General features: G+C 40.0%; 2 protein-coding genes across 10 annotated transcripts in view; one reads left to right on the top strand and one right to left on the bottom strand.

Moving 5' to 3' along the window:
• The window catches only part of PDE8B (phosphodiesterase 8B), a 289225-nt gene extending 274906 nt beyond the window's left edge, over positions 1–14319 (top strand). For 7 of the 8 annotated variants that reach the window (XM_016127754.2, XM_016127755.2, XM_016127760.2 and 4 more), the window contains 6 exons: positions 726–924; positions 5064–5281; positions 6899–7019; positions 8958–9125; positions 11217–11346; positions 11853–12392. In XM_016127754.2, the coding sequence (XP_015983240.1) occupies positions 726–924; positions 5064–5281; positions 6899–7019; positions 8958–9125; positions 11217–11346; positions 11853–11962 (946 nt within the window). In that variant the 3' untranslated portion in view covers positions 11963–12392. Of the gene's footprint in view, positions 1–725; positions 925–5063; positions 5282–6898; positions 7020–8957; positions 9126–11216; positions 11347–11852 lie in introns of all 8 variants that reach the window. The other variant, XM_016127752.2, reaches the window with a different exon arrangement.
• The window catches only part of WDR41 (WD repeat domain 41), a 58360-nt gene continuing 41404 nt past the window's right edge, over positions 1855–18810 (bottom strand). The window contains exons 13-15 of one of the 2 annotated variants that reach the window (XM_036225897.1): positions 15936–16605; positions 15050–15160; positions 1855–4827 (exon numbers count right to left, since the gene is read on the bottom strand). In XM_036225897.1, coding sequence (XP_036081790.1) covers positions 16453–16605 — 153 coding nt within the window. In that variant the 3' untranslated portion in view covers positions 1855–4827; positions 15050–15160; positions 15936–16452. Of the gene's footprint in view, positions 4828–15049; positions 15161–15935; positions 16606–18810 lie in introns of those variants that run through there. The other variant, XM_016127768.2, reaches the window with a different exon arrangement.

Below are 18810 nucleotides of genomic sequence, written 5' to 3'. Positions count from 1 at the left end.
TAGTAGTAGTTGGTATGTGGGCTCAGCTTGATGACAACCCAGGATGAGGAAATACTGAGTGTCCTTTTCAGGTCTGCCCAGGTCATTCCTGTGTGCTAGCAAGCCAAGAGTTCTAAGTATTCTCAGCCCCAAATTTATTGAAGCCCCACATTACAAAATGAATTTGAGAGCACTATATGCTTTTCTTTTTTGCTTCATCTAATATCAAGGGAAACATTAGATAACCCAGAAAGTCCTCCTCTGTAGTCGGAGAAGGCACTTCCAGGAGTGTTAGTCTATAGGATGTGAACGGTTATCAGCTGTAAATAAGTAACATGTCTCTAAATGATATGACTTTGCTGAGACTCCGCCAGTTATTCCGATTGTCCTTCGGCTCAGAAACTTCTTCAGGGGACACAAAGGAAGTACAGAGATTAAGTGGAAGTGCAGATGGAGAGGGATTACCAGGGACCTTTCTTGGTTGTCAGAGCCACTGAAGGGGAGATGACTAAGACAATCTAGAAATCATTTGGACTGACCACCGTGAGGCACCTAGTTGTAAACAAGTGGCTACTGAGGAAGCATTGCTCTATCTCCTTCTAATTTGGGGAAGAGAGACTTTCGTGCCCCTGTGCATGTGAAATAAGTATCAGAAGAAAAATACCCCCATCTCCCAGTACCATCAAAGAAAGCAGTTTCTGGACCAGTGAATACAACAAAACAGGGTTTGTTTTCCTGTTTTCCAGGCCATTGGTCTATCTGGGCTTAAAGGTCTTTTCCCGGTTTGGAGTATGTGAATTTTTACGCTGTTCTGAAACTACTCTTCGGGCCTGGCTCCAAGTGATCGAAGCCAACTACCACTCCTCCAATGCCTACCACAACTCCACCCATGCTGCCGACGTCTTGCATGCCACCGCCTTCTTCCTGGGGAAGGAAAGAGTGAAGGTAGACTTTTGATATCACGATCTAATTACCTGCCTAGACTGGAGATCCAAGAACTCAATCTTAACAAGTATATTAGGCAAACAGCTATTCTGCAACCAATTTGACAGTTTTTTTTGGTCACCAAATTGGTCATTTTGGTGTTGTAAAGATGGCCTTTACCTAGCCCTGCCCTCCCTAAAACACCCGAAATAATGACTCATGCCACTGCAGAGCCTCTTTTACATGCCTGCTGATCCATGCACCCTCTCTAAATGTTCCCTAGAAGCCCTTTATGATACTGGGTGAGAGGACAGAGTTGTTATAGTAAATGGTTACTAGGTCTAGAGGTTATGTTTTAGGATCAGAATTTGGCAGTTGGCATGTTATAATCCAGATAGTAATGAGCTCCTTAGCATTGCACTGATTTACATACACGTGTTTTACATAGGTGTCAATGTATCTGTATATTTGTGGCTTGTGTAATTCTGAAAGAGTCGTATGTCCCCTTGCCTTAGAAGTCAATACCGTCATATACAGGTAGGTACTAATCTGTAGGGCAGCCCTATGTACACCCCTGTATAGCTGGCAGGAGATCCCCGTCTCCCTTCTTACCATCATTCGCACGATGAAGCTTGTAACTCCTTTGCTACAATTAGAACTGAAGCTAAGATGGTAGACACTCCTGGGAGAAGTACTATATAGAGACCGAAATTCACATCAATCTGCAAATGCCTCACATGAGATCATTTTCTTAGCTTTAAGGCGCTGGGTACTTGAGAGTGGCAGTGGGACAGGTGAAAGAACAGAAATGGCACCAAAATGGGGAGGAGGAACGTTTCATTCTAAGTTTTGCCAAAAACTGATCCTGGTATTCACTTTCATCAGCAAGAAAGCAAAGAATGTTTTCCAGAAATGATGCTTTCAAAGATTTTTGTCTCCTACTGTTTTTTAAAAAAATGATACTACAGGCATTATCAGTCGGCTTCTATAGCACTTTTCTTGGAGGAGCTAAAACACTTCCAGATTCCTACTCCAAGTCCATGTTCCTCTATTTTACATTGTGTGAGATATCATACAGCTGAGGTTGCACATTGCCAACTGAGGACAGGACCTAGGGCATTAACTCCAAGACCAAAGTGACCCTGGAGCTACTGCAGTCTTGAGTTAGAAATGAGCCTCACTTGAGTAGAACTACTCTAGAAAAATACAGATTAAACACTTGATAAATTAGAGAATGCTTAGTCACTTTATTATTTCCCTTACTCTCCTTCCATTAAAACAAGAATTTTTGTTTAAATTATGCATTCAGACCCTGGTTGAATTTCTCAAATAGCAGCAACAGAAACAAGTCTAAAACTAGATGTAATATGCTTACAATTCAAAAAACATTTTCTAACTCTGGCAGCCCCTGCTAGAGAATCAGAAAAATTTAGAACCTCAAGGAACCTTGGAGCATTGGGCTGGAAGGGGCTCCTGAGCTCTGGTGTAGTTGCAGCCCAAGATCACTGGCTGATGTGTGCGAGGTGCTTCCAGTGAGATTTAGTCCTCAGGCCTCTTCCATCAGACCTGCTGCCACTGATGGAATCAGGAAAATGTGTTTTTACCAAATGCCCACATCATCCGTCACCCTTAATTTTTTTACGCCATAAGGCTAAAATTCTTAAAGTCATCATGACATAGTTCCACATCTTCAACCCAGGCATATAGATGACATGCCCAGAGCTGACATTCTCCTTCGATTTGTCTCAGACTCTATCCTCTTCCCATTTTTACTGGTTCCCAGGAACCACACAGCAAGTGGAGAGGTCAGGATAGCCAGCATTCTTGTTATTCTCCTGGTATAAGTGTTCACCCTAGATAAGGAGCTGTCGGAAAGGCTGATCTAGAAGTCCATTCTGGCCCATCTCCCTCAGCGTGATCCAAATCTATTCCTGCTGGTTAAAGAAGGAAAAAAAAACTATACAGAAACGTCTGTACCTCCAAGGTTTGGAATTTCTCCTGTTGTAGGTTTAGTGGGAAGTTTCCTTTCATAAGACAGTCCCACCCTTCCTCACACAGGAAGGGCATTGCTTCTCCCAAATGGTAGTGAGCAGGCCCAGTCTTCCCTTCCTGCCTCCCCCCATTATCAGACATTGCATTAGACAGTGCCCACCAAAACTGCAGGACACGGCCCCTTATTGGTACCTTTGTAACAGTGCCAGGTTTAAATCACTGTAAGCTGGAAGGCAAGGAACGTCTCATCTAATGCTGCTTGTCTATTCCAGTTTTTAGACTCTATTTCATTGAAGAATTTAAAAATAAATTGGCCCCAGACTCCAAGCAAGATTAAATGTACTCCAGGAATACTAGCTGAGGGCCCACGAGTCCTTACTCCACAGGTAGAATCAGTGAGAGCGGATCCCTGACTACCGCAGGTTAGCACGGCCCCTCCTGGCCAGCAGCAAAATGAGGCCAGGCGGGTCAGCTTGCCTGAGCATTAACAGGATCAGCCTCTGAGGAGCTGAAGGTGTGGCACTGAGGGCTGCTGCGCCTGTTTAGGAAACCTGCTGTGTGGACTGGGGCCTCTCGCCAGGGTTGCCCGCCCACCAGCTCCAGGTCAGGACCGGAAGTGGAAGCGCTTGCTCCCCCTGGTAGGGACAGCTTTCAGCTGTTGGGGAGGCGCTTCAGATTCACTGTACCTTACCCGTTAGCATCTGAGAAGCAGTTTGCAGTTTTTCCTCCCTCCCACGGCCTATGAAAACAAATTGGAAGTACAAAAATTATGCCCACTCACCCCCTCCACCCTCATCTCGGGATCACTTTTTCCTTCATTCACTCCTCCAGTCGCATGATCCTCTTAAAGTTTCAAGAATAAACCACGTTTTTGTTTCACCTCGGGAGCACACAGGCTCTTCTTTCTGCCTGGAATTCTCTCCCTGGCCACTCTTCGCCTAGCGAATTCCTGTGTATCCTTCAGGCTTCAGTAAAAATCATTTCTTTAGAGAAGCTAGCCCCACCCACCTTCCGGACCTATGTTGTTCAATATGTCAGCCATTAGCCACATGCAGCTATTTATATTTAATTAAAATTAAATGAAAAATTCAGTTCCTCAGTTGCACTGGCCACATTTCAAGCATCCAGCAAGGTACATGTGACTAGGGGTCACTACATTCAGCAGCACAGATACAGACATTTCCATCACACAGAAAGCTAAATGGACAGTGCTACCCCAGACTAGATCAGGCCTCGTGGTTTTACCTCTCAAAGCATCTGTACCTTCCTTGTTAGCACATCTCAGTAAGTTACTTTTGTGGATTTTTGATAAATATTTGTGCCTTCTCCGGTAAATTATCAACTTCATTAGTACGGAGAGGAAGCCCATGTAATTCATCACAGTAGCTCCAGCACTCTGCATGACAACTGGGCACTCAAGAGGGCATCTAGTAAATGATTACTGAATGAATGAATTAGGAAAGGACAGTGGTCTCTTACATAACAGTAGGCCATTTGATAACTTCCTAAAGCTGTGAGCTGAGAAAACATTTGTATCTCAATGCTCTGGTTTCTTAATTATATAATCAGAGCTTTAGAGAGTTTCCCTTTTTGCCTTGGCCACCTGCTAACCCAGAGCTGAATTTTGTTCTTAATGGCAAGAGCACCCTTTTACCTCAGCTTTCCCAGGAAAATTCTTCTTCTCACCCTTGATCCTCTTATACTGCTTGGTTCTCATCCTTTTACCTTTATGTGGAGAGTTGTGTTTTATCTATGCCATTTACTGCCACGCTCTCAAAATCTTTTCAGAAGTAGGCAAACAAAATGAGTAATATTTGTGATCACAGGCCACTTTCCGCTGTCAGCTCACGGACCGAGTCATGGCAATAGCACATGGCAGGTATCTGAAAAGGCCCACTTGGCTTCTTCATGCGGAACTGGAGTGACTGTGCTCTGGGGAAGGAATTTAGGTACCCATTATAACGGCAGCTCAGATTTCCATCTCCTTCAGGACAATCCACAGCACATCAAGGCTATGTGTCACAGGCAGCCTCTAGGAAGTCTCAGCGGGCTAAGAAAACATTCTGATGATCCCAGCTCCCCAGGCCCGACCCCTCCTGAGATGCAGCAATGAGTGAAGGTCTCCTACGTCCAGTGGGTAATGCTCAACCTTGCCTCTCCGACTCCAGGGAAGCCTCGATCAGCTGGATGGGGTGGCGGCACTGATTGCTGCCACGGTCCATGACGTGGACCACCCAGGAAGGACCAACTCTTTCCTGTGCAATGCAGGCAGTGAACTTGCTGTGCTTTATAATGACACCGCCGTCTTGGAGAGTCACCACACAGCCCTGGCCTTCCAGCTGACGGTCAAGGACAGCAAGTGCAACATTTTCAAGAATATTGACAGGTCGGTTGTGCTTGGGCTCCTATGCTCAGGTTTGTGCAGTATAAGGATACTCAGTTTTCCCTAACTTCCAAAGTATTTTGCTTTCTCTTAGGAGAACGGAGGAGAAATAAGACTGTGCCATTGTATCAGACAGTAAAATAATAACTTTCCCCCTATCAACTTAATTGTACTTTTCAGACTGCTTTCATCTTTCTAAATCTCCTTTGGTCTTCAACGAGTTCATGAAAATGTTTTATACACAGTGACTATAAATATTGATTGTATTGCTAATAAGTATAGCAAATATGTATCCTTCCCCAGTTCAATTTTTGGCTACTTAAAATCCTAACTCATGAGGAAACGACAGTGTTCTACAGGTCCCAGCCGAGCTGCTGGAGCCCAAAGAGTTGGGCAGGTTTCCCCATCGATGTTGTACTTTCTTCAGGTGAGAGTTGGCCAAATGTGAATAGATAAGTTCCCCTGGACTGCCACAACTGCGGGGCAGCGGTGGTTATTTCTCATGCAGCCCCGCCCAGCCTGGAGGGCAGGCTCCGGGAGAGGGCAGTGTTTAAGAGCCCACTCAGGCCTCAAGGCCCACCTGTCATCATGAACCTATCAATCAGTTTGGTTTCCAGAAATCTGAGAAATATGGAGACCAGTTATTCCAGCTTTAAATTAAGCTTCATTAGTATCAGGGATTGTATTTAGAACTATCACAAAAAAGAATGATTTCCAGTAGCCGGTTTTATTCAGCTCCCCATTCTGGCTCCTGAAGTTAGAAAAACTAGACAGTAATTTGGGGCAGGGTTGTTGCTCCGTCCATTACAACATCTATCTAATTATAACTTAGAGAATTAACAAGAAAACATTCTTCCAATGCCATTACTGCCATCAAAAGAAATGATAATTCTCTGCCTTGTAGGACGTTTGGTCCTGTCCAAAATGTGCATAGCTAATATCGATCCTCTTCTGCAGTATTCTAACCCCGACCCATCTACCTAACCCCATGTGCCATGACCAGCTAGGCTACTGATGCAAGAAGGGTTGTTATTAGCAATACAGCCACAACACAATTGTTGGACCAATAAAACATGATCTTTTTTCCGTGTGTTAATCCTGTAAACCAAAAGTCTAAATAAAAATTATGAGCTATTAGAACGCAGGGATGTTTTCTAAGCATGGGTATTTTGGACAGGCCCAAATGTCCGCTAAGCATTCTCTATAATAAGAAACACTATGTCTGCACTGAATGCAAGGGGACAGCTCATCAAATTTCTGCATTAGCCTTGTAAGGAAGCAACTTGTCATTTCCTTCCACCTCACTGTTTTGCTGTTGCCAAGGGAAGATAGAAAGGAATCACCTTGTAAAGTAAGTGCCCACTGTGTGACAGGTACTTTTTTAATATACTCATAAATCACATGAAGGTCAGCTATCATTGGGGAAAACGGGATAGTGTCAACAAGTCCTGGCTTGGTGGGATGGATGGCAAGCAGGAAAATTTTGTGATCTATACTCATTTCTTAACTCTGTGCCCCCAGCTTCCTCCTAGATTGTGGGAAGTGTGGTGAAATGGTAGCAGAACAGTTCTAATTCGGGACATGACGTAAACTCAGCTCTTTGTCTTCTGATTATTTTAGGAACCATTATCGAACACTGCGCCAGGCTATTATTGACATGGTTTTAGCAACAGAGATGACAAAACACTTTGAACATGTGAACAAATTTGTGAACAGCATCAACAAGCCAATGGCAGCTGAGGTAAGCATTTCCCATGTAAGAGGATATATCAGTTTCTTTCCATTATAGCCTACTCTGACCTCAAAGCATTTTCTCTCCCTCTTGAATGCAAGGTGCTAATTTGCTTGAAGTTGGTAAAGAAGGGCTGACAGTACTGGCCACTGGGAATGAGAATAGACTGACAGTGTCCACAGCAACTCTATGGTCCTTAAAGGAACAGCCCTGAGACAAAGCCAGTGGTGACAAAAGGACATAGGCCCAAAGAATATGGCGGAAGAAGCCTGCAGACAGCAGACTGGCATTAATGGTATTTTAGGAATCCAAAACCCTTTCTAATTGTTTTTTGAGCTATTGGGAGACCTCAAAATTGGATGTTTTAAAGAACTACATTCTTGCTGGTTCGCATTAAAAGCATATCAGTACCCAAATACATATAGGCAAACTGGGAATGACTAGTTGCAAACAAAAGCAAAATCGTTTCTCTTTAAACTTTACTCATGCACCCTGGACCTGCATTAAAGTCCCTACACACTAGAGTTTTGGGAACATGGACAGAAGGTTCACATTGCTTGTTTTAAATGAGATCACCTGCCCTCTGAAACCATGACGCTGTCCACAGCCCTATAAAGTTAGAAAAGCTTTCTGCTCGTTCCTGTTGAGCAGGACTCCAAGGTTGCATACGTGGGTAGATGATGAATGGTTGCCTTAAAAGTAACCAATCAGTAAGGAGACTGTCAGTGTAAGACCCATCACATGACCAGCCTGGATGGAAGAACAGTGTCCACCTCACCTGTGTTCTCCATCACCCAGGGATTCTGCAGCACAATGCCAGGGCCCTCCTTCCAGAGAAGACTTATGGGAGCAGGATCTGAGCATTTAGGAGGGGGAAACTATATAGAATCATAGAATTTAGAATTGGGAAGGTCATCTATCCAAGTAAGCCCCCAACTCCGTGTTGACATTTATTATTTACCACAGTAACTAGAGTAAGCAATATATTCCCAGTGGTAAATAAAACCACCTTCAGAACAGAATTCTGCCCATTGAAGGTTTAATAAGTAGGTCCAATCTCAAAAAATACAAACAAAACCCCTTAAATATCATGCAGTCTTTCAGCTTGGCAGAGCTCTGGAGAGCTAATTAACTGTTTTCACACAATCAATTTGGTGATGTCTTTGAAAGCAGAGGATAGCAATCTTCTAGGGTTTGTATAACTGGCCTGTTGTTGCATTTATGTAAGCCTACTCACAGACCTGGCTGGCCACTTGGCTCAGAACCACTGACATCACTAGATGTGTACTGGTGTACGACTACTCTTTTTAAACATGGAAGAACATACCTATTCCTGCCCTGGCCCACTTTCTGTTCCTAATACCCAAAAGATTTATACTCCCTACCAGCCAGTCAGAAGAGCAGCCAGGAAGCATTGGTGGATGCATACCTTAAGAAGAAGTAACAAAATAGGCTGCAGGTGAGTAGGGGTAAGACAGGACAGAGGGAGCTGGTAGGCGTAAGTAGAAATTAAATAATTGAAGGGTTAGATGTATGTGTGATTCCCCTATTTTTAATATATTTTTTAAAACTGAATGTTCTGCTTTTATACATTTCCTGATAAAACGGGGTGGGGGGGGGGACTCTCTGTCTTTAAGATTACACACGAAACACAAAACAACAAAACATTGCTTGTAGCAGTTACCTCTGGGAAGCAGACGGAACTGAGAGGAGTGGATGGGTGGTGATGGGAACTTTGACCTTGTAAACTGTTTTTTATTGCTTAAGGTTGTTTGTTTTAACAAGAATATATCAGGAATTAATGATAGGAGAACCTCCTTCACTAAGTTCACCATAGTTCACCATGCCTCAGTGTTCCTGGGTAATCACCATCCAATGCCTGGTCATTTAGTCCTGTGGGTTTCACCATCATCTTGAACCAACCATCGTTCTGATAATGTTTTCTAGATTGAGGGCAGTGACTGTGAATGCAACCCCATTGGGAAGAACTTTCCTGAAAACCAAACTCTGATCAAGCGCATGATGATTAAGTGTGCCGATGTGGCCAACCCTTGCCGCCCCCTGGACCTGTGCATCGAATGGGCTGGGAGGATCTCTGAGGAGTACTTTGCACAGGTGCGTGGCCTCTCTGGGGAAGCTCCACTCTCTTCTAGGAATGGCCCCAGGTCATACAACTCCGGATTCTCCAGCCAAGTGACTTTATCATTGTAAAGTGAGTAAATGACTCCTCCCTGGAAGAAAATGGCTCACCTCAACCTGGAGTAGATTTATGGTTCCTTCAAGAGACTAACTGATGTGGCTGGTCACTAACTAAAGTCTCTCTAAGGAAGAGGGATAAACTAGGCCTGTGGAAGTATCTTTGCATCCTCACATTATTAGATCCTGAACTTCCACAACAATTTGGGAAATCATGCATTCACTAAGTTACTATCCCCATGGTGCATTATGGGGAACAGAGACATGAGTAAGAAACATCCCTGCCCATGGGTAGCTGATAATATAGTAGAGGAGAGATGTAAAAATAGGCCTACACTTTGGTAAAAAATGAAAATATCTCTAAAGGAGGTATACGTTAAGTGCTATGAGAGGTCAGAAAGATTTTTTTTTTTCCTAGATAAAAGAGGGGCTTTGTGGAAATGGTGTTAGAGCTGCTTTTTGTTGTTGTTTATTTAAGGATTTAAAAATGAGAAAAAAATTTGAGAAAAAATTAGAATTTTTATACAAGGAGAACAGCAACATCTAGTTACATTGGCAGTGTGAAGAGGAGTTAAAGGAGAAAATCCAGAAAGCAGTAGACCACAAGATGCCATTTGAAATATAGGCCGATTTCCAGAGAAAGGGCTCTAAGGATTGATATGTGTGTGTTCGACAAAGACAACCATGAGCAATAGCTACAAGTAACGTATTTGAGGGGGTGGTCTTTGTGGCTGGAATGTACCTCTGAGGTAAGATAGTTGATACCTTAAAGGGCCAACAAGAGGAGTGGGCAGCCTGGGACCCAGTAAGTTAACTGAATTGAAGAAAAGTAGGACAAGCACTTCTGGACTTGTCAGAAAGAAGAGGAAATAAAAACCCAAACTACTCCTTGAACAACAGTGGATATTTTAAGGCTGCCTGATCAACTGACCTGAAATGAGCAAGCTGAGCCAAAAGCCGGTAGGAGGCTATTAGTGGGCTTCCCAGGGCCTGGAGAGGCCTTGGAATCCCATTTGTAGTGATTCTCAAAGTATGTGAATGGGAAATGAAAAAGAACCACTTTTACATTCTTTAAGCTCCCTGCGTAGGTGTCCTTTTCTCAAAAAGGAAAATACTAGTGTTCATAAGCCAATGTGACCTAAGAATCAAGTTACAAAATGAGGCCTCTGGCTTAACACAGCACTAGGAAATGTGGATCTCAATATTCAGCTCAGTAAATCACAGCCCTAATTACACATATAAACATACACTCCAATGTGTAAGATACTCAGATTTATGTGTACCTTGAACTGCATGAGCAATACCCAAATCTGAACAATCAGTTTCTCAGTTGTCATTTTGAGTAAAAACAGTGTTCCATGGAAGCTGGTGGGCTAGTTCAGCTAGAATGTATACATGCTTTTCCATAAGACAGCACTGTTTGGTATGGACTTTATGTATACTTCCTATTTTGTCACACAGGATATTAAAAAGATATATACTCAGAGGTCCAAATTTAGTAAGATTAATAATTCCTACTGCTTCAATGAGGACATTCTTAAGTGAAACAGGCTTTCTTTTCCAACTGTAAGCATGTGACAGTGACTACTACAATGATGACTACTACAGTTTGGTGCAAGTTTTCTGATTCATGCTGAGGCATCAGCAGTTTTACTGACCATTGCTTCTTTACCCTCAGTGTGTCAGTATTATTCATGTTAGTAGGATTGCTTTGAAGATGGTCTTGACCTTGCAATAATGAAAATAGATCTCAGGAAAGAGGGCGTGAACCCTAGTAAGATCAGTGTTTCAGGAGGAGCTGCGGTATAGCAAAGAGACTTGAGAGAAGACCTGAATTTGGTTACTGCATCTCAACAGGTAGGTCACATAAGTTCATGATCCTGCTGAGTCTATTTCTTCATATATTCAATTGGATCATGACCCATTTTCCTAGGGTTGTTCTGAGAAACTAGATGCTACTGTAACAGCTACTTTTGTGCCCTATAGCCCTGCATGTGTTATTTCTTACAGACTGATGAAGAGAAGAGACAGGGGCTACCAGTGGTGATGCCAGTGTTTGACCGGAATACCTGTAGCATCCCCAAGTCCCAAATCTCCTTCATTGACTACTTCATAACAGACATGTTTGATGCCTGGGATGGTAAGATAGTTTGTGTTTTGGTGCCCACACAATATTTTGTTACCTTTATGATGATTACCTTTAATGACATGGGTTGAGCCTGAAGCTGTAAATGAGATGTTTAAGTCAGCTGTTTATGGCCAGGTATGGTGAGGTGCAAGTATACCTTCTGTATCCCCAGCACCTGGCCTAAATCTTGTGTATGGAAGACTCAGTGGTTCTTTGAGAAACGTAAGCAAGTCTTTACCTCTTCAAAGGACATGTTTCCAAAGCTTACAGCAGTCCACCACTCACACTGATAAATGGCTTTTCAATTTTTAATGAAAAGGACCTGTTTATATTTCAGAAACTAGTATTTACTGACTTATGCTTCCCATGCTTTGTATTCACTTGTAGCCTAAGGCCTAAGCTAGGGTCCCTCTCCTCCAATTCTGATCCCAACTTTGTCCAACAGAGCCCCAGCCTTTTATAAATGCTCCTTGCATCTAACTTAACAGGCTTCTTTTGATTCTTTTATGTCCTTGCAGCCTTTGCACATCTGCCAGCCCTGATGCAACATTTGGCTGATAACTACAAACACTGGAAGACATTAGATGACCTGAAGTGCAAAAGTCTGAGGCTTCCATCTGACAACTAAAGCCAAGACAGACAAGGGCACCTCCTGTCTACAAAGGGCATGGTGACTCACATTAGTGTAAAGAAGAGGCTTTCCTTTATAATGAAAATGACAGGTATAGGTTGAGGTAATGTTTACTATTTGACCTTGAATCATTTAAGTCCCCAAATTTTTTTAGTAAGTTATGTTCCATGAAGAAAAATATGTTCTTTTGTACAATCACTTAGTGACAAACGCAGGGCATTGCCCTGCTGTCATCCTGTATGATGTCATCAACCATGAAGCTGAATGACTGTAACAGGACACAAGCATCAAAGACTTGGTGCTTCTAAGCCCATCTCCCTGGATGATGACCAAGTAGTTTAGTATTCAACTCAACTCTTACCATAAAAGTTACCATCTCTGTTTAGCTTAACTATTCTCAAGAACATTGGTCTGAAGAATTCATAAGAAAAAAAAAACTATATAAAATAAGCAAAACAACTAGGACCAAATTATTGATAAACTGATTAGCTTCACAGCCTCCATGGCTAGGTGGTTCTTCTGATCAATGGTATGACACTCAAGTTAGAATATAGCCGTGGCCTGGTGAGTGCCTTCTCTAGACTGGTAGCAGCAGCCTGTGTAGCCCTCTTTCCTATAAAAGGCATTCATCTTAACAGAAAGCCATCCATGATGGGAAGGGAGTGACATTTTATTTTGGGGGACTCCATGAGCTTCCCTTATTTCTAGTTAACAGAGGCAGTCACAGGCACTATATAGTATTATATACAAAAGCCATTAAATCTGAATGCCCTTAGACAAGCTTTTTTTAAAAAAAAAATTTATATACATTTGCTGTTTAAAATTTTTATTAAATCTGAAATTTCTGGGTATAAGTCAGTGAAGTATGTTGTACCATGTACCATCTATACATATATATTTGGGGAGGGTATAGGGGAAGTTTCAAGGTTCAGATGTTTTTAACCTATCTATATTTGAGATCATGCCGTTTTCCTTTAATGATGTACAAAAAGAAGATTGCAAGGTGTGTAAATATATCAAATAATAGACATGGGAAGTAGTAAATACTATTAATTATATGCTAAATGCTTCTAAAGCACAAATGCATATTTTTATACAGGCTGTTTTCACAACTTTGTGATCTACATGAAGTCATATTTTCCTTTCTCTTTTACCAGCCAACCCTTCTCTATGTATTATAAATATTAGAAACTCAGTAAACAAAGTATCTTCATTTTTCTTTGAAATTCTCTGTACTCCATGCTGCATTTTTAAGAAGTATAAATAGGCTGAATTAATTAATCAGTAGTCACTTTTTTCAAATGAAAATTGGAATGCAGAACACTTGGAACCAGTACATGGGAAAATATATATAACACTACATAACGTGCCAATGTTCTTTTTCTATGTTTTGTACCAAAAAAAAAAAATTCCATGCAGAGAAATGCATCTAAATTATTTTTGTTAGATAAGAGAACTAGCTTGGTCAGGACAGCGGCTAGCTTTGTATTGTGATGCTGCACTATGTAAATGTGATGAAAATGTTTTTGTGAAGTACTTATAACTAAACTCCTACAACCATTTTTCATTCCCAACAGCTGTTTTTATTTTACCTGCTCTTTGGCCTAAATTTTTCATAATTTCAAATTTTCACTTTAGTATCCTTTATTTCATGAGTCATACACTTTGTTTTCAGAACACATTGTATTCAGGATGTCAGAATCCCATTTTAAGGAGCTAAATAATTTGCCTAGACTTCAGAAGCTTGCTTGAGGTGAGGACACTTTTCCTGACCATCTCTCTTTCAGTTCCATTTGGTAAGTAACATTTATCAGATGAACGGTATAGCTTAGTAGAATGTTAAATTTCATATTAACTTGAATGCTTTAAGACTGCCAGGTACTAAAGCTTTAGCATAGTGCTGCTCTTTATCAGTGGTGTAATCTTTTACTGAGTTGCTAACTAAATAGTGCATTCCTCCAAGCAGCCAATTAGAAATTAGTCTTTCAGGTGATAATTGAAATTGCCTCTAATACTAAAACACTGTGTTGAGGTGAGGAGCTATATTAATTTAGGAAAATGCAACACTAATACAGAGAGAAGTCACATTACTACTACTACTTAACCATAAGAAGTAGAAAACATTACCTGGACCAGTTCGATCCTATAATTTAAGTGGTTTACTTCCAGTTTAAGGACTGGTTAGTGTTGTGGGCAAAGACCAAGCCTCAACAGGTCAATGAGAACCACTCCACTTGGAAACATAAATGGAAGAGATGTGTTGTATGAATACAGAATATAGCCAGAGAATGAGGTAACTAGGCATACAACACAGTGTTGCAAATATAAAAAAAGTTGAAAATAAAGCTAGAAAAAATATATATGTTGACCTCCATTATAACTGTATTCTTCTAAATTAAGGCATTCATGAAAGCAAAAACCAACCAAGTCTAGTGAATGGGCTGGAGGGTTCTCTAGTTTCTCATGGTGGAAATGAGAGTATAACCACAGGGATTTATGGTGGTACTGACAGTACACTTTGCTCCCAAAACTCACCTGTGGTTTATATCACTCCTTGTGACTAGATTACTATCACAAAATACTAACCCAGAACAGATTAGAAAGTTTAAAATATCTATGAATTACTCATATAATTCATTGAGTAGGTCATGCACTAATGCAGATGTTAGCTAGTAATGAACAAACATCCATCTACAAAGGAAAATTAAAAGCCTGAGAGTGATTGAGATAAACTGATCAACACTATGATGCATGTCCGCCTGGTGTAGGGATACTATCTATGTTCCAATTTCAGAATGAAAGATCAGAAAGCTGTGACTCCACAATAACAATTTGTTGGCTTAAGGGAGTGCTAATTTTCCTATTCATATTCTTCTGTAATGGAGGTAACAAATTTTAATATATTTCTCCACAAAGCTATTTTCATTGTAAATTAAAACAATAACTGAACATCATTTGGTTTTCCTCAAGTAATAGTCATATAAACCTTTCTCTCTTATTCCATAGTCCCCTTCGATTTCTATTTTTAAAGCCACCCAATGATGAGAACAAAATAAATAGAGCTATCAAATTGCAAGGCCTTACCTGTCTGGGCCTCAGTTTCCTCATTTATAACATTATACCGGTCAGGTGTAGATGACCTCACGTCTTCCCGTCTTTGTAGGCAGTTAATGGAAACCACTGTCAAAGGTAAAACTATAAAGATTTCATCAGGGGTGTGTGTAATGAACAAATCTACAGGAAGTGTTCTTTGAGAAGGATCAGTCTTCTTACACATCTATCACTTTGAACTTTAAGAACAACTCCACAACTAAACTCACCCATTTTTTAATGTGTACAACACTTTTTTATTTTTTACCATAAGGGAGAAAGAGTGCTGTGATATAAGGCCAGTGGGGTGAGGATGATGACTAAATCTCACTGGCTACTGCAAGTGAAGCCTCAAGCATTTCACATTTGAGTCAAGGGTAAGATAAATCAGGCATTTTTGGCTATTGTCTGTCTTTGGAAACACTCTACTAATCTAGCAGTCATCCCTGCATATATGAGGGGCAGCTGCCAGTACAGTACCAATGTGGCCCATAGCTGTTCAGGCCAATTCACACCGGGGGAAAAAATACACCCTAAAATTCCTATTGATTTCAGCTAATAGGACTTTTAGTACATAGAACTAAAAGTAGTTGGCGTACACACAAAAAATATTGTAGTTAAACAGTTACTAAACACCAGGGAAATGTGTGAGAAAAAGGATATCACAAGGATTCTTAATCAAATGGGCTCTAAAAAAAAAATAAAATAAAAAAATAAGCTTCTAATTGATGCCACAACTTTTCTGTTTCTCCCTACAAGGTCTAAATTCAAATTAAGAAGCACAAAGTGCTACTATTACACAATATTAATTTCCTACTGGGAAGGAACTGTTTTCTGCAGATCGCAAGGTTTAAATTCAGATATGCTACATTCTACCTACCTATTCTTCACTGGTTTTCAATTTTTCTCCCAAATATCTTCTGTAGTTATCAGGCATATTTATTTCTTTAAAAGCAGGTTCCTTAAATTTTTAAAAGAATGAAGAGGTAGACTTAAAATATTCATTTTGGAAAACAACATTTCAAAATCCAAAAAGGCTAGAGGCAACAAAATTATACTAAATATAGAGACTGAGTACTAGTCTTCTTATTAAACATAACCTCACAATTTCTGGGATAGAATTTTAAGGAAAAAATTTAATTGTTTATAAGGCCACTATAGTATATCAACAAATACTGTGATTTGGAAATTTCACTTTCTGAAAATTTACTGCTGAAATCCTTGCAGTGTATTTTTTGGTGAATGTACTAAAACCTAAGAAGCAACTAATTGCTGGTTTGCATTCCACAAAAAGAATCCAGTTTTATGTAGTGACAAGAAAAAATGATATATTAATGGTTTTCAGAGTATTACCCTACATTCGATGTTCAAGGTCCATGCATTCCAAATTCTTTACACTAGACAGCAAGATATAAGTCACCATTCTCCTCTAATTTTTGAAATAACTTTAAACTGCGTAATCTGGATTCTCGTTCTCCGTTTTTCCACAAAATAATGAGATGATCGGCAGAGCATGTCACCAGTCCATGATCTTCAAAATATAGAAACATCTGTAAAGAAATTTAAGACTCCTGATATAGTAACTTCAGGGGTAAGAGAAGAGGTTGATACTAGGTTAACACATGGGCTTGTAAGATAAGTACCTTGTAGACTTCTTTGGCTCTGAATGTAAAACTGTATTTTACATGAGAAATTTTAAAGTGTTGCTAATAGTCACATACAAATATCTTCTGAATTTTACCATGTTATTCAAGTACTGGTTTTAAGATTTTGTCAGAAGTCCTGCCTTAATCATTTATACTTGCCTCATTATTTATACACAAATGGCTACCAAAAAGGTCTGAATTCAGAATTTTCCAAGGTCAGTAAACACTGACTTCAGCTCTTCTCATTAAAAGGAGGTATAATAAATCCATTTATAAGCATTTACTGAGTATCATCTGTTTATGGTCCCTATCCTCAAGAAGGTTCTAATTTAGTTGTAAAATCATAGTTGAAACAATTAGGGCACCAATTAAAGGCTATATTAATGTAGTTCAGACTATCATTTGCCACAGAAATTCATAAAAAGGGGACATAGATCTGTAATAACTGAAGTTGTCAGAAAAAGCTTCTTATGTAAACCTCTCCAAATACAGGGAAGTTCATGCTCAGTTAAGGTATAGGCTGGAAATTAAGAACAGGAAAATAGCATTGAGAAGGAGTGGAGAGCTGGCATGAGGAAATAAATGAAGCCAAGAAAAGGATGAGCTTCTCCAAGGAAAGAGTGAAAGGAGAAAAAATTAAAGAACAACAGGAGAGTTTTCTCTGAAATAACATACATTTCTCAAGATAGCAGGATGAGGCCTCAGCTGATGATGTAGGAGTTAAGGGGGTGAATAGGGGTGCAGAATTCCTCAGGAGACAGGATTCAGTACATAGAGAGATTGGTCTAGGGTGTACCAATGAAATAAAAGGAATGAGAAAATTCAGGAGATAGCCGAGATTTTCTCAGTGAAGTCAGATACTTTTTAAAAAGTACTTGTCAATACTTTCAGGAAAGTTCTAAAAATAAATAAATTTTAAACATTAGGACAAATGTGCCACTTTGAAGGTTTTAAAAACCTTTCATGGTTTCCTACTATTTTAAAAATAAAGTCTAAACTCCTCAGCCTTCCATTCAAGGACATTCGTAATCTGACCCAAAACTACTTTCCTAGGCTCTCTCTCCTATTAGAGTTTGTTTATAGAAACTCAGTGCTCCAGCCTAGCCACTCTGCTCCTTATCATCAAGTAGATGCTATTTTTGTGCTCTATCTACCACATTCCATCCTTACCACTCCCAAGCAAAGACAAAGTTAAACAACAAAAGAAAATGAAAACAACTGGACTACCTGTTAGAGGAAAGCAAAGATGAGTAAAATATGTACCCAATATCTGAGAGCTTTTAGTCATAAGTCTATGTTAATCCTACCTAACCTTCAAGTTTTAGCTTAAGTCCCATATCTTCCACTAACCATTTTCTTCGAATTTCTGAATATTCACTGTCTGCTATTCCTCTGGGTCCATCACAAGAACCCTAGATTAACATTTTATTAGGTCTGTATCCTCTTTCTCTACTACAGTATAAGATCCATGAGAGCAAGGATTGTATTTTCTCTTTATAAACTCCAGTGTCTTATATAGCGCCTGAAATAAAGGAAATGCTTGATAACAAGTGTGTTGCTGCTGCTCCTAAGCATAAATGCACTTTCAAATACAAAATAATTTGTTCCTCCCTGGCTATGAAATGGGAAACAATTTAAGAAATTCATTACTTAGGGCCTTTCTTATACCACTATTATACTATTACTAGCGCCAATCATCTCTATCTGAACTGATCTTAATCCTTCATTACGGGCAATGGTGCCTATAGTATACATTAATGTAGTTGGATTTCTACAAGTTAGAATTATATATATAATTATCCATTTAAATTCTCAACTAATATTTTCATATATGCATAATGATAAGACACTGGGTTTTACTAAAGCTAATGAATTATCCTTCATAGGGAGGTAAAAACAGCTCTGTTCATGAATATGATAAAGGCCCCTGGAATTAGAGTCTCTAAGGCTAATTCTACACATATAACCACAACCCTCCATGCACCCTCTATTTACTACTGTTATATATTCAGTCTGATTAACAGTGATCTTATTGTCTGCTATCTTCACCTCAACTAATGGTGATTGTGCCCATTTTTTAGAAGCAGAGCATTCCTTGCTTCCTCAAAT

This window comes from Rousettus aegyptiacus, unplaced genomic scaffold, assembly GCF_014176215.1.
Source record: "Rousettus aegyptiacus isolate mRouAeg1 unplaced genomic scaffold, mRouAeg1.p scaffold_m13_p_8, whole genome shotgun sequence".
NCBI classification, from domain to species: domain Eukaryota; kingdom Metazoa; phylum Chordata; class Mammalia; order Chiroptera; family Pteropodidae; genus Rousettus; species Rousettus aegyptiacus.
Note: the sequence above shows the minus strand (reverse complement) of the source record. Positions and strands in the feature narration are given on the sequence as shown.